This window comes from Meleagris gallopavo, chromosome 2 (assembly GCF_905368555.1).
Source record: "Meleagris gallopavo chromosome 2, MGAL_WU_HG_1.1, whole genome shotgun sequence".
NCBI lineage: Eukaryota > Metazoa > Chordata > Aves > Galliformes > Phasianidae > Meleagris > Meleagris gallopavo.
Genome location: NC_139405.1, coordinates 79,637,217 through 79,652,335, shown reverse-complemented (window position 1 = coordinate 79,652,335; position 15,119 = coordinate 79,637,217). Strand labels below are relative to the sequence as shown.

Here is a 15,119-nt window from a genome sequence, read left to right as displayed (position 1 = left end):
CTTTTGAAGTGAACTTGCACAATAGAAATTGTATTGATATGCAGGCCTTTTATTTTGTTAAATATTTTGTGGTTTGTTGGGTAGAAATAAATTGAGTACCCAAATCTAGAGTGAAAAGAGAGAGTGCCAAGAAAGATGAGTGAGAAAACATCAGCTTTTACAGAACTGTTGCTTTTTGTGAACAAATCCATTCATGGAAACTATCCTGTCTTGAAGTTCTGATGAATGGAATTCTTTTGAGTATTTCTGATGAGGATTATTGGTTGACCAAAGAACTTGTAACTTCATAAATGGTGGGGAAAAGTAACTTCTGTTGTTCATTTAAAATAAATAAAAAGTAGGAGTTTCAAATTTGTTTTGATGATTTAAGATCCACAGTTTCTGTTGTGAAATAGTATTTATATCCCATGGCAGGAAGTACAACTGTTGCAACTGCTCTGTAATAACAAGAAAAGGAGATTTGAGGCTTCTGACTGGACTGAGATGATGCAGTGTTTTTACAGGTGGAACCAAACTGACAGCTTTGCTTCCATTTGTTGGTATTTTTTGTGAATTTAAAGTGGATAGGAATTTTTCAAAGTTGGTATCTGTCTTCTGTGCCCATGATGATTGTTAGGGAAATGCATTTAATGTGTTTCTCTGTCACAGTGATGCTACTGAGATGTCCTGGCATCTGAGTGTTCTAGTCAGGGAACTGAAAATTGGAATGAGATAAAAGATATAATCTGAGATTTTAATGAAGTACTATTCAATTAAGTTAAAACAGTCCTCCTACTGAAGAAAATGTCTTCTGTGGTTTACTAAGTAAAATATAAAACTTAAAAATATTTTGCTCAGCAATCCTTTCTGTATCAGATATTGTTTTCAGACTTCCAACGTATTTCTACCTTTTGCTCAGCAGTTGAGGTTTACCTCCAGCATATATGAATCCCAAGTTTAGCCTTTTTCTCTCTCAGAGAACATTGTGGATAAGTTGTGGATATTCCATCTCTGGAGGCATTCAAGACCAGGTTGGATGTGGCTCTGGGCAAACTGATCTAATGGTTGGCAACCTTGCCTGCAGTAGGGGGCTTGGAATTGGATGATCTTTAAGGTCTTTCTAACCGAAGCCATTCTGCAATTTGTGCTGAGTGTCGTTGATCTTTAAGAAGAGCATGTTAAATATAAATCATGGGAAGCCTGACAAACTACTGCGTGCTTTCTGTCTCTCCTTATAATAGTTTTGAAAAATCCTGAAGAACTAGTTAATAATACACTTACCATTCAAACCTATCCTTAGTGATTAACTCCCTTCCAGGGAGTAATCTGCTGAAGTATTTTTATTTTTTTCCTCCACCCTTAGTCTTCCATATCTCTAATAGGCTGGCTGCAAGAGAGAACCTTTTTGTAAACCTAGCCATTTCTCAAATGTTAATATTGCAAATGGTACAGATTAAAGTAATTCACATTTTCTTGTGATTAACATCCCTCTTCCACTTTCCAACAACCTTAAACTTACTCAATTTTAGGGGGCTATCACCACGTGTGGAACATCTATTTTTTTATGACAAAAAAAAAAGCCATAAAAGGAAGGAATGGGGAGGGCAGGATGTAAGATAAGAATATTTTTAAAAAGCATCCAGCAGACATAGAGCCTTGTAATTACAGGATAAAACATAATCTTCCATATAAACCCTGCTTTATTGCGTGCACAGGAGAGCCAGCATGTATGGATTTGACATTGGCATTTCCTGACATTAAGTGCCTGACTTCACTTCTGTGAACTTTGTATATGTAAATAAATACATGACTGTGCACATATGCTGCTTATATTTAGGAACGAGCAATATGAGTAACAGTAATTCTCTCTCTGGTTACTGTCTTTGCTTCTGGGTGTGGCTGCTGCTCTTATGGAGGTTATTCTAAAGAATGTGCATTTTTGAAATTGCTGACACAAGCTTTATTTTGCACATCTTGCAATGAGGTGACTGTTTCTCTTGGAGACAAGCTCCCATTACATGGTGAATCTGCAGGGACAGTGCCTTTAATGAGGACTGGGATCCTTTTGCTAAGAGAATAGTGGGGACTAAGAGAATGTTGAAAACTTGGGTTCTGTGTTATTTGGATAATTACCAAATTTCTGGGGGATGCCTAACTATCTCCTTTAAAACATAATGCAAGCCACATGAGGTTCATCTGAGGATGCATTCAAGGGAGAAGGTTGTTTCTTTTGAATTTTAAGTGTACAAAGACGATTACTATACAGTATTTTCTCAACTCAGTATTGAGAATTAAAATGATTAAACATAAGCAACAACGTTCAAAATTTACAACCCCCTCCTCACCAACACCCACAGGGAGAAGGAGATTTCACTTTCATTGGAGCGAGCAAAAATTTCTGGTTCATTTCCTTCTATAATGTGTCTTTCACCTAGGACAACCTCATTCAAAGAGGTAACTGCATAAATAGGTCTGCTAAGGCAGCCATGCAATTTGTGGTCTAGGAGCCTCTGACGTAGTAGGTTTGTATGTACAAGAGATCTTTCAGAGGAAGATGGTTTCTTCTAAACAACTCAGAAGCTGCAAGGTCCTTTCAGAAATGTGAATGCCTCCAGTCATCTGAACTAAAGCTATATTTTAGTTAGGGAAGGAAGCACTGTTATTCAGTGGAGCTACATACGCCAGAGAGAGGCTGCAAACCACTGCTGAAGTGACCTTTGCTTCAAACTGGTTTTGGTATACATAATATCCTATTCTACTGCCAGTATCTTTTGAGTCAGTAGAAGGAACGCTGAGGGAGAAGTTAGGAGCTGCTTGCTGAGCTTCATGCTTCCTTTCTGGGTGCAGTGTCTGAGCAGATGGACTACAGGCAATGCGAATTTGCAGTCTGTCTTTAATATCCACAGAAATAAGCTAGAATTTAAGATCTTTTCCAACCTGCGCAATTCTATGGTTCTGTGATTTGTTTTTCTCTGCCAGGGCCTTCAGGCCCTAGGGGCATCGGTTCCACTTGGCTCAAGTTCAGAAATGACACTCTCTCTCTACACTTTATTGGTCACTGTCTAGTGATAATGCACGTATGGGCCTCGTGAAGTAGGGGGTTGCAGTTATCGCTCATTGCTTATTCTATAAACAGTAGTCAAATGTATACAACTTTTCACTTGCCACTAACATTTTAAGGTATACTAAGTATGGTAGCTAATCAATTGTAACAAGACAAAATGGTGTTCTGCAGTTGAATTTTAGGCAAATAGAAGAAGATGACCAGACATATTTGAAAACTGAGGCTGTGTTATAAGTAGTGCTTTCTGTAATTTTGGACTGCCAAACACATTCCAGAGTTTTATAGCTGAAAACAAGGCCTAGCTTTGCCAGTGTGTTAAAACTGTGCATGTGCCTGCTCTCTGCCTTGCATTGCCTTTTTGTCATGGGCTAGTGGAAATTGCAGCTATTCTGTATTAACATATAAAGAAAAAAATAGGTAGGTTTTGTTGTGGTAATATTGTCCTCCTCCAGCAGTTTCTGTGAGTAGGCCTACAGATGTGAAAGGTTGCACTGGTGCTTGATGTTGCAATGACATTTGCCCTGCTGTCTCTAGAAAATACACTGGAAAAATTAAAGAGCTGAAAATCTCCAGGAGGCCAGCATTTACTCAAAGCATCATGGTGTTGCCCTTCGGATGTTGTGCAGAGATCAGAGAGGAGGTGGAAGGAATAAGAGTTGGTGCGATGGATTTTGATAGCCACTGATTTCCATGCTTGTAGAACAGCATGGAGGGGAAAGCACTGTGTTTGTGTGTGAGGATGTTATAAGAGACCTTGGAGCTGACAATTTACACTTGCAGGATCTCTGTTGAGGTTCCTGTAGTTTAATTCTTGGTTCAGCAACTTTCTTTAACTTAGGTTGTACAATAAAGAGTAGGTCTACAATTTTTAAAGTGTATACTGATTGAGTCAGAGGTTCTGCCTCAACAAAGTATAGAGATAGGAATGATAGGATTAAACTGTAGTCAAAGAAAGAAGTAAAATGTTCCTTAATCCTAAGATTTGTTGCTTGGCTGTACACAAAAGTGGTCGTGTTCTCTTAATGCTGTATGTCTCTTTTACTTTTAGGTTCCCTTATGTATTTAAATGAAGCCACTCTCCTTCACAATATCAAAGTTCGGTACAGTAAGGACAGAATTTACGTAAGTATTACCTGTCATGTCAACCAGTATAATGAAAGTATCCTTTCAAAAAAAAACACTGAATCCACCAAAAAAAAACCAAAAAAAACAAAAACAAAAAAAACTCCAATCACAGAACATTGTAAATTTAGAGGTTTCAGGCATTTTTTGCTACCTTGCTTAAGACCTGTATCAGGCAGGTATTAGATGCTAGCTAAATTTACCAGGCAGAGCAATAGATTTTTCTCGATCTGACAGCTCAGTTGTAACTGTAGCACAGTATCACAGATGTCAATTCCTGTAGGGAACTTACTTCACCATTGCAGTAGCTATTAACAAAGATGGTTCTTTCTTCATTATTTTTGAACGAAGCAAGCAGGTGCTGTCTCTAACACCTCCTAGCTCAGATGTCCATCTTAATCTTTTATATTGCTATCAGATTGCCTAATTGTACTTAATGAATTCTGACTGAATTACATTTTGTCCTTGCCATCTGCCCTGACACTGACAGCTGTGAAACAGAAGAAAGATAAGAATTTTATTTCTTATTTTTTTCTAATAGAAAGCTGGCTTCTGATAATGCAGAATGTCTATGCAATTTCTAAGTGTCAGTGTTTCAGAAAGAAAAATCAACCTTTTTGTTAGTCTGCTGCTCTAAAATGAATTAAGAGTGATACCCTCTTATATATGCATAAAGTATAGTTGTTTTCCTTTGTTGCAGTTAACTTTACAGAGCTATAAATTTTTTAGAGGTTCAAGATAAAGCACCAGCTTTAAGATAAATGAATTAAAATGATGATTTGAATGCTGTACTGGAAAAATAATAATGAAACAAACACACAAAAAAACAATGAAATAAACTCTAAAACTGACCTTATCATGAGGGAGGATAGTATTTAGGTTCATAAAATTTTTCTTCCCTTTAAACAAGTGCTACTAATGTGTTGCCCCGTGTACATATATTTTCTGGAAAAATATCAAATTATCTTAATTACCATTTCATTGTAACTTTTTGATACAGTTGGAATGTATTGTATTTTCTTTTTGTTTAGTTCTGATTGATAGTATTTGCCTTGTTACTGAAAAGAAAACTAATTTTAGTACTTGCAGCTCTTGAAGAGCTCTGTGCTTGTATCTTACATCATTGAAATAATGATGAAAATAGAAGCATCTGAAAAAAATGGTGTGTTGTGTGTGATCCAGCCTTCTATCAGCATTTCATGATAGTGTCTAAAATTCAGTCTGGAGATTTTTAGTCCTGGGATATGCTCACTAACAATAAACCAAATAAGTTATTCAGTCTGAGGGTTTATCTGATATTCTTTATACCTTTTCCCACTAATCTGTTTTTTTCTATGTCTCAGACATCAGGCCATACTTGTATGTGATCTGATCATTAAAATGAAAGTATAAAAGATTTTTCAGATGGAAAAGTAAAAAGCAGCCTTTCCCCCCAAGTTCTTTGTCAATTACAAAGCATTTGTATTCTGTATTTCTCACTTTGGAAGCGGCTGTAGCTAATTTCTTTCAGCTGAATGCTTTTATTGCCTGGCTTGAGCGATTTCCCAGGCACTATTCTGTCAGTCCTTCCTGCTGAGTTGCTTCCATTTGATATTGAAAAATTATTGTCCTCATTGGAGAAGACCGCATTATGCTAGCCAAAAGCTTACTTTTTTGCTTTAGAAGAGGAAGTCGTGATGCCTTATCCCTGATCCAGAAACATGTACAGTAGGAAATCGTTTTAAAGGAGAGAGGCAAAGGTCAAATTCGGGACATGCTGCACAGCTCAGTGGTTGGAAATTCTCCTGAGAAGTGCTTTTTCACAGAAGTCCTGGAAAGATAATTTGAAGAACTCTGAAAACATATCTCTTCTTTTATCTGCATTAGCTGGAGAAAATTGCAAATCTAATTGCTGTACTTCGACTTTACTCTTCAATAATTATAGAAAATTGCTGCTAACCACTTTGGTTGGATACTAGCTAATAGTTTGCTGTTAATTCTTTTCTTCACAGACGTATGTAGCCAACATTCTTATTGCAGTGAATCCATATTTTGATATACCTAAGTTCTATTCTTCAGATGCTATTAAAAAGTACCAGGGTAGATCACTTGGGACATTGCCACCACATGTCTTTGCTATTGGTATGTACTGAGTCTGATTTTGTCTTTTACAAAGCAAGCACTAAATTGTAGTTGTATATAAATTGCACCTTTGATTCAATTACTGTGAGCTATTACAAATAAAACATGGTGGCTAAAATTGCAAATTTTCACCACCTTGATATACAGTTCGAAGACTTTTGGCAACTATTTATGACTGTTCTGTTCCTCCAGTGTTTTATGTCTGAACAGTTTTAATATAATCACATTTTAAAAATGAAGAATGACATAAAACTGGCAAAATATAGTGATTGCATTTTTCTTTCACTACATTGCCAAATCACATTATTTTATAGACAGAAAAACACTTAAGTATTATTATTGGTATAAACCTGATTACAAATATAACTGTGCTTAAGAAAAGATTTGTCACATTGTGCATTTAAAAATACGTTAAAGGAAAATTGGTTTTGTGAACACATTTAACTGAAAATGTTCAATTCCAGGTGGATGTTTTTTATTTTACTTTGTCCTATCTGAGTTTGGTAAACTTTTGCTATCAAAGACTCCAAGCTGTCACGTGTTGGTGTTAGAGGGTGGACAGCAATCACGTAATTCAAAGAGAAACTTCAATAAAATGTAATACACTCAATTGTAAAGATTTTTTTGAAAATGCTGAATTTGCGTGTTTATATTGTGGCTAGTTTTTATTTAAATTTTCAAGAGAGTTGCAAGCATAATTTGTCATGTTTCATGTATTCTTTCATTTAAGCTGATAAAGCATACCGTGATATGAAAGTACTCAAGATGAGTCAGTCCATCATAGTTTCTGGAGAATCTGGAGCTGGCAAGACAGAAAACACTAAATTTGTTTTGAGGTTTGTAATTTTGAACCAAAGTTATTCAATGAATCTCTTGTTTTGATGTGTTTGTTTGAAATACAGACAGAGCTAATTATCAGGTACTCAGTAGCACAGCATTAAGTCTTGATTCAGAAGGTTGCGTGTATGCTTCTACATACACTTTAGTTCATGAGATTCATAGAGTTAAACTTAAATGCTGACATGATAGCATATGGAACATATGGCAATGGCTGTACGTTTACAGAAGCCTTAACTCACTTGTATTGGCATCATATAGTTATTATGGTTTATAATGCAGTTGTTTGGGTATTGTGTCTGGTATTGTCGTTGATAAAATGGAAACTAGGCTTTTTAACTGTGTCTTGTGAGACACACTTGTTTCTACCATAAGTGTGCAATTATCTGTTTTCCCTGTTCTCTGTTTCTTCAGTTTGCTTGATGACCCATAATTTTTAACTCTTAATTGCTGAGACAATTGCAATTATATTTCTACCCTAATTTGCTGAATAAATACTAAATAATGGGATTTATTTATTTATTTATTGATGTTCATGTATGCAAGATGCTGAATCAAGGACATTAAACTGTGTGGAGGTCATATTGCTGATCAGCCTTCCTCTTAAATGTTTTAAATAATCTTGACCATATTTGTGTCCTACTTTAACTGATTTATGTCGTTCTGGAACACTATAACTGGAGAGTAATGCTCCATTAAATTCAACTAGAATACAAGTGGCCTGACTATCTAGGAAAGCATAGTGCAGGCAGTTTAAATTCATTCTGTCCTCTCCTTGCCTTATTTTCCTGTGTAAATCTTTAGTTGCCTTTCTCCTGGCGTCATATATATGGTAGTGGTATTATCTTTTATATCCCAGGAAGAATCATCATGGCTGTCCATCTGTCCATCACACTGTTCTCTGCCCCTTTGCAAACTTTACTGGAGAACTGTAGGAGTTGCAGCAAGGTCCTGACAGAATATGGCTCACAACTTTGGTCCTGCTTAAAAAACCCACAAAACACAGCACGCACTGGGAGAACATCCCCCGAGGAATATCCTCAAAGGATGTTATTCTTCTGCTTCTCATCAGAGGAAGTTCTGATTACGTGGCAGGCAAATGTCAACACTGCTGCATCTCTCTGCCACTGCCCTCACATAGTGTGTGTACAAAATATCATTGAGTTTTTAAAACAGGAAGGCTTTTTCCTTGTGTACTCATCAGGAGGCAAAAGGTAGTAATATAGCTCTGTTAATGTTCCTGAACTGTTTTAGAAGGTTCTATTTCAAGAACAGCTTATAATGTGTCCCAGATTTAGTTGTAAATTTCCAAGAGTTATGCCCTGTACTTGAGAGCTGGGAGTAGGGGAGCAGAAAAAGAGGTGCAACTTAAGTTTTGGATTTGTTTTCAATTCTTTCTTCAGTTGCTAAATTGACTCTTATTTTACTTATGCATTGCAATTTCCTATATTACCATCTACACTTTGGCATTTTATTAACGTTGATGGCTGTGAATGCTGAAGGTGTATGCATGGAACTTGTGTTTAACTTAGGAAACACATGGGAAAATTCAGTAATTTACTTGTATTTGTCTTGCTTTACAGATATTTGACCGAGTCCTACGGTACTGGCCAAGATATTGATGACAGAATTGTAGAAGGTATTGAATTTTACCTAATTTAATTTAAGGTTCAATTATAATATTTTTTAAAATTCTTTTTGAATTTGAAGTGTCAGTAAATGGCAACTAGGATGAAAATACTATCAGACTTCCTGTGGAGTAATTTAGGTAGTTTATTTATGATTTTAGGTTTTTTTTTTATTTATGATTTGCTTCACTTTTATTTAATATAGGGTCACGCAGTCCTTGATGTGGAGTTTGAGTTGTTGTGTAGCCATTGCTGGATTTTATGTTGCCTTAATCCACAAGGCTAAGATTGCATTCTCATTAATACCTGTTATTATTAGAAAGATGTAATTCCTTCTTCTCATTATGAAGTTCTCAAAGTCAGATAAAGGAGAGAGGTTTATCATATAGTTCAGAGTTGTTCGTGTTTTTTGCCATAAGGCATATCATTTGGATTAACACTTTCTTGTGTCTGTCTTTATAATAGACTCACAAACAAGGTCAAAAGAGACTTTTTTTCTTTATGGTTATTTGGTTGACCCTTTTCAATGTTGCATGGAATTCCTGATTAACCTGGAAATAACTTTGAGAAGAAACACACATCTCAAAAACCAACCACTTTGAAAAAGCTTCAGTCTTCTTTTCTTGAAGATTTATTTCAGAATTTCATTACTCTTAGTGTCTTTTTCTTAAACTAAGTATTTCTGTTTACATACTTTGAGTCACAGGATCACTCAAGAGATGTACTACTTTAGTCTGTTATTACTGTAGGTTTATTTAAACCAGGTCCTTAGTGAAATTCACTGTGTGCTGAAGGAACTTAAAAGTGGCCCAAGGGGTGGAGAATTAATTGGTACTTGTAGATATTTTGAGAAAAGTTATTTGTTCAGTGTTTTTGGTTTTTTTAATCAGCATCTGATGCATGAATTAAATTTTGTGAAGCACAGTTTTAATGAATGTTCTTAAAGCACCTGTGTTAATAGAGGAACCTTAATCCTACTGAAAGAACTCCTGTAAATTTCTTAAATTCATAAGCCATTCTTCAAATCTATTAATAGGTAAAGTATCTGGATACCTGAACAGTTACCAGGGCCTCTTAGTAAGATGGTTATGAAAGTGAGACTTGGATTTTCTTGCAAATGCTAAAAGCTTATGCTTTAAAAACAAAGCAAAAACCCCAAACCAAAGAATTTAATGCTGGTGTCCTACCAAATAATGTATTATCATTTCTAATTTATCTGACCACTGTAGTTATTCCTTCACAGTTCAATTGTAGGAATAGATTTGTAGATGGTTGTCGGTTTTAAACCTGAGTTTCTGCTCACGTAATTTCCAATGCATGTTTTTTTAGTTGAAAGCCTTCAAATATCCCACAGATTTTTTTGGTTTGTTGTCAGTGCAATTCAGTAATCTGATTTTCTTTTATCTTCAGAGTTATCAAAGTACAGTCGGTAGCCTTGTTTTTCAAAACTACTAAGCATTTTCAAACTGCTTAAACCATGCATGACTTGTATAAATATAAAGCAAGCATTAGATTGCTGCAGCTCTTTCTGTATGGGTTTTTCTTTAAGATGCTTGAAAACTGCAGCCAGTAAAAAAAAAATAAAATCTCTCATTCATTTAATCTGAAGCTAATCTGAAAGGGCACTTTTAAGGTGGTTTTGAGAACAGCTGTTCTAATATATATATATATTAGACAATATAATATATATATATATAAAAATTGATTAGGAAAATATATATCTAATATGTGCATGACATTTCAGTGACATTTTGGTCGATGGGATAAATGGGTAGCTTAGATTTTATGACCAACAACTCATTGGGAAATGTCAAATTGTGTATTGTATCTTATAGTTTGTGTATCATTTATTCATCTGCTTGCTGTTAGAAGTACACCACTGAATCATTTTTGGTGATCGTCTCTGAATTTCAATTATTTTGCAGTGTTATATGACATTTAAACACTTCGTTGTAAATTCCACCACTGTATATCCAGTACAATTTGCAAAATCAGTTATTTATAATAGGTAATATTTTTCCTTTAATTTTCACACCTTATTCTCAATAAATTATCTGAATAATTAGTATGAACTTATTTTTCCCTTTCCTACTAGTACTTCATCTATCACATTTTAACACTTTTTTAAATATTTATTTTTTATAATCAGCAAATCCATTATTGGAAGCCTTTGGAAATGCAAAGACTATTCGTAACAACAACAGCAGTCGTTTTGGAAAATTTGTGGAAATTCACTTCAATGAAAAGGTACTGGAGTTTTGATACAGATAATAGTGATGATTTTTGCTACAGAATGAAAATGTTAGATTGGAAGTAGGTTAAATAGACTTATCTCACACTAAATACTTACTTGCTTTCCCTATTTGATTTGTATTTATCATCATGAAAGGAAAGCCACAGTACTGTGTCACTGCTGGAAAACAGTGTGTCAAATCAGTGGGAAAATTGCTTCCATCCAAACATCACACAAAGGGAAAAGGCAAACTGAAGAATAACTTAATTGCTCTTAAGCTTTTATGCATTCCTTTAATTCACAAACAGGCGTGAATTGCGTATATATATATATCAGTTGTTATAAATTTATTTTAATGCTTTAATATTTTATATGAATTTCTGATGTTTATGTATTTGTATGAAATTTTAAGACTTCACATTAATATTATGTATGTGAAAAAAGCCTTAAAATTGATTTTTTTTTTTTTTTTTTTTTTTTTTTTTTGGTCAGAAGTACTACTCACTGTGTAGCCTATGAAGATTTTTCTTTGAATGTAGTTTAGCTACGATAGCTTAAGCATATGCACGTAGGATTTCTGCTTGTGGTTATGAAGTAGAGCCTTTTGGTAAGAGAAATGTACAGTGAAGTACAACTTCACTGAGGAGAACTTATGGTAGAAGAAACTTTCTTATTTTTAGGCTTGGTATCTATTAGTTAAAATATATATTTTAAGCTTTGGGGCAGTGTCAGTTGAAATAGACTCGATCAGACAATTGTAAATTGAAAAGCTCTCACACAAGTAATCAAAAAACATTCAAATAATCAGAAAAATATTTCTTCCTCCTAGAACTCGGTGGTTGGTGGATTTGTATCACATTATCTTCTGGAGAAATCTCGGATCTGTGTGCAAGGCAAAGAAGAGAGGAATTATCATATCTTTTACAGGCTTTGTGCAGGTGCTCCAGAAGACATTAGAGAAAAACTGTATCTAAGCTCTCCTGACAGTTTCAGAGTAAGTATTGGAGTCAGTAGTTGTAAAGCTTTACGTCGCTGCCATACAGGGACGTCTCCTTTAGATCTTATTAAACTATCTGTTTATTATCTTTGATAAACTCTTTTCTGCTACAAAATTCAGAAAATGAAAATCTATTTGATCTGGGCATAGGACTGTTAGCCATTTTGTTCTTATTGAAAGCTTCCTATAGTTCTCCTCTGTGTTTTAATAACTGAAGAATCTTTGCTTTTTCCAGTAAGGTACCATTGCATACCCAGTTGCTCGTAATTTTGCTGTTGGCTTTTCTTGAGGTGGGAAGTGCAAATTTTTGATTGTGACCCAACTGTTCTGTGGGATCTTCATGAAAACTGCTTTTATTTCTTCCTCTTCCAACCATGCATTAAGGAAGACCTGATATTTCTGTCCTGAGATTGTATCCTTCAAATATTACTTCACACTTCCTACTAAGGATCAGATCATGGTGATAAAGTGGTTGTACTTCTCTGCTGAAATTTGTATACTTTCATATCCCTTCTCTTTCCTATGTCGTCGTGTCCTGTTTCTGTCTTTTTCTAATGTCTAGATTCGTCATTAGTATTTCCCCAGTTTCCCTGTTTCCCTCTTCATACTATCTTGGTCACTCCAGGTTGTATGATAAGACTCGCTTATCCAGTAGGCTGAAAACTTGCACTTTTATCTCCATTTAACCTGAAGTTCATGCTCACCTCTTCTGCCCAGGATTACTTCTCTTTATTAAGCATGCTTTTCCTTATGTTTTTCATCTGCTAATTCTTTCCTGAGGACTATTTATTTTTTTCTGGGTTTTTGCTGTCTTTCAACAATTTACTGGTTCAGTCACTCAGCTGTGGAACAGGAAATAAAATACAAATACAGTCAGTGCTGACTATAGTGTTCTTAACAGTACCTACATGAAAATGCACTTAAACAGGAAGGAATAATTCCGTGTACTTCTTTAAAAATGTTAGCTTAATATTCAGTGTCAGAGAAATGGCAAGAGTAGAATTTCAAGAAATACCAGGAATGTAAAAGAGTGAAATGGTGTGTTATGTTGCCATGTTTGTAAATTGTGTGCTGTTTTGTCAGCTCAGAAAGGAACAGTAAAATCTTTGGGTGAAATACAGGTCATGGTTGAAGATGAGATATTGGATAGTATGTATTGACCTTTTAATTCAAACCAGTGTGGCCGTTCTTTTAATTTGTTTACTGTCCTCACTTCTTCTCCCCATGCTTTATTTTTGACATTTTTTTCCCTTTCCCAAAATCATGTGGTTTTGCCTGACTAACCCAGATTGAGTGTTACGTTTCCAGCAGAAATCCCACAAGCATGCTGGTTTTCTGTGCTATCATTACATTTTGGCATAGTTTTCCTCCCATCTTTCACTAAATAGTTTTACTACCTCAATTTAATTTTTTGTTCCAGCTTTCCTTCTTTCTTCTTTGCTTCTCTTTCTGCAGAATGTCACTGAATTATTTTCAAAAGCAATTGACAAATTATATGATTTCCTTTGATTTCTTTTCCTTCTTCCCAGTCAAAAATCCTTGCTGCTGTATTCTGTTTGTGTGATTCCAACCCTACTTCCTTTATTTTTAAATTCTCATTTGATTTTCAGTGTTTTACTCTTTGATTATTGCAGTCTTTTTTTTTCTTGATGAACTAATAATGTTGTACTGGCATGCAAACAGTGCAACTATATAATTGTTTCTCATTGTTTTCTTGATTTCCACTCCTCCCCCCCATTTGTTTCCCATCAAAGCAAGCTGCTTTCTTCCTTTTTGGGGTACTTCTAAGCCTTTCCTCATTTTAGAATGCTATCACTGATTTTACTTCTAAGGTGAAGACTTCAGTCACTCATTCTTGTGATTTTGTTATTGATTTATAAAGATATTAGGTTTTTTCCTTTTGAGAATACACATGAACTGTAATATATACAGATATCATCATGTGCTTTGTTGGCTTGTGTTGAAAAGAAAAATATTGACAAAGCAAATCATGCTGCTAGACATGTTAGTTTGCTCGTGTTCTGTCACTTGTCTCCATCTCTCTGTTGTTTCTTGGGATATGCATGACTTGGAATGTCACTGAAACAGAACTGAGCACTTCTAAAGTACTCAGAGAAAATTGCTGCACAGTGCTTGTAAGATCTGTATAACACAAGCCTGGATAGCATGTAGAATTAGAAGGATGAAAATTAATTGACCCACTTACTGGCTTAAGTGGGTTGAGGAGTACTGCTAACAAAGCATTATGCTACTACATTGATAGTTTTTTTTTGTTTCTATGACTTGATTTTTTTAAATAAAGCTTGTTGAATTGTGTTTATCTGTAACTTTACCCGGTGTCTTCTGTACTTTGTAAAATTCATTACGAAGCCAGAAGCCTTAAGGATTCAAAGTTCCTGATACTTTTGAACCAAGTAGTAGTTATGTAGGTGAGACCTAAGATAGTTTCATATAATCCATTTTGTACTAGACAGTCTTACTCCCTAAAAGCCAGAACTTTATTGTCCAATTGTTACATAGAATATAGAATATTGCATTTTTTTAAAGCAAAAACCTTCAGCAACTTATTAAATGAATATTTTTGAGTAGTCTCTTTTTCATTAATACATATTTCTTGTAGTTAATAGATTTTTAATTCTGTAACTGAATATGCTACATGCCCTCTCTTGGGAATGTTTTAATCAAAAGCTCTGCTCATGAGACTACATGATATTGTAGATATCAAGGTCGCACTTATAACCTGCTTAAAATCAGGCTGGTGCAGTACAGTACTGAACAACATGGATGCCTGTACAGAAGGCACTCACTGTGCTTGTTCCATCTCTAAAGAGCTTACAGTGACACCTGCCTTATCAGACTTGAATATCATTTTTTGGACTCCTACTAAATTTGCAACAGGTACTCTCATTTCTGTTGGGAATATTTGTTACTTCTCTAGAAGTTAGTATATGAGTCCTGTGCTCCTTGCTACATGTGAAAGGTCTGCTCTGCATATTAGATGTTAACAAATATAGCATTTCTTTTTCACCTTCTGAAGTTGACTATGTTTAGTCAAAAGGAAATTTATGATCACTTTCTCAGTATTTACGCATCTTTGTATGCAAATTAATATAAATATACTTTAAAATTATTGGTCAT

The 15,119-nt window shown here is 35.0% G+C and overlaps 1 protein-coding gene across 6 annotated transcripts in view; it reads left to right on the top strand.

The window, feature by feature from the left end:
* The window catches only part of MYO6 (myosin VI), a 97,912-nt gene that overhangs the window by 33,010 nt on the left and 49,783 nt on the right, over positions 1 to 15,119 (top strand). For all 6 annotated transcript variants that reach the window (XM_085217772.1, XM_085217771.1, XM_085217773.1 and 3 more), the window contains 6 exons: positions 4,092 to 4,165; positions 6,157 to 6,286; positions 7,017 to 7,122; positions 8,707 to 8,762; positions 10,901 to 10,998; positions 11,814 to 11,978. In XM_085217772.1, coding sequence (XP_085073898.1) covers positions 4,092 to 4,165; positions 6,157 to 6,286; positions 7,017 to 7,122; positions 8,707 to 8,762; positions 10,901 to 10,998; positions 11,814 to 11,978 — 629 coding nt within the window. The remainder of the gene's footprint in view (positions 1 to 4,091; positions 4,166 to 6,156; positions 6,287 to 7,016; positions 7,123 to 8,706; positions 8,763 to 10,900; positions 10,999 to 11,813; positions 11,979 to 15,119) is intronic.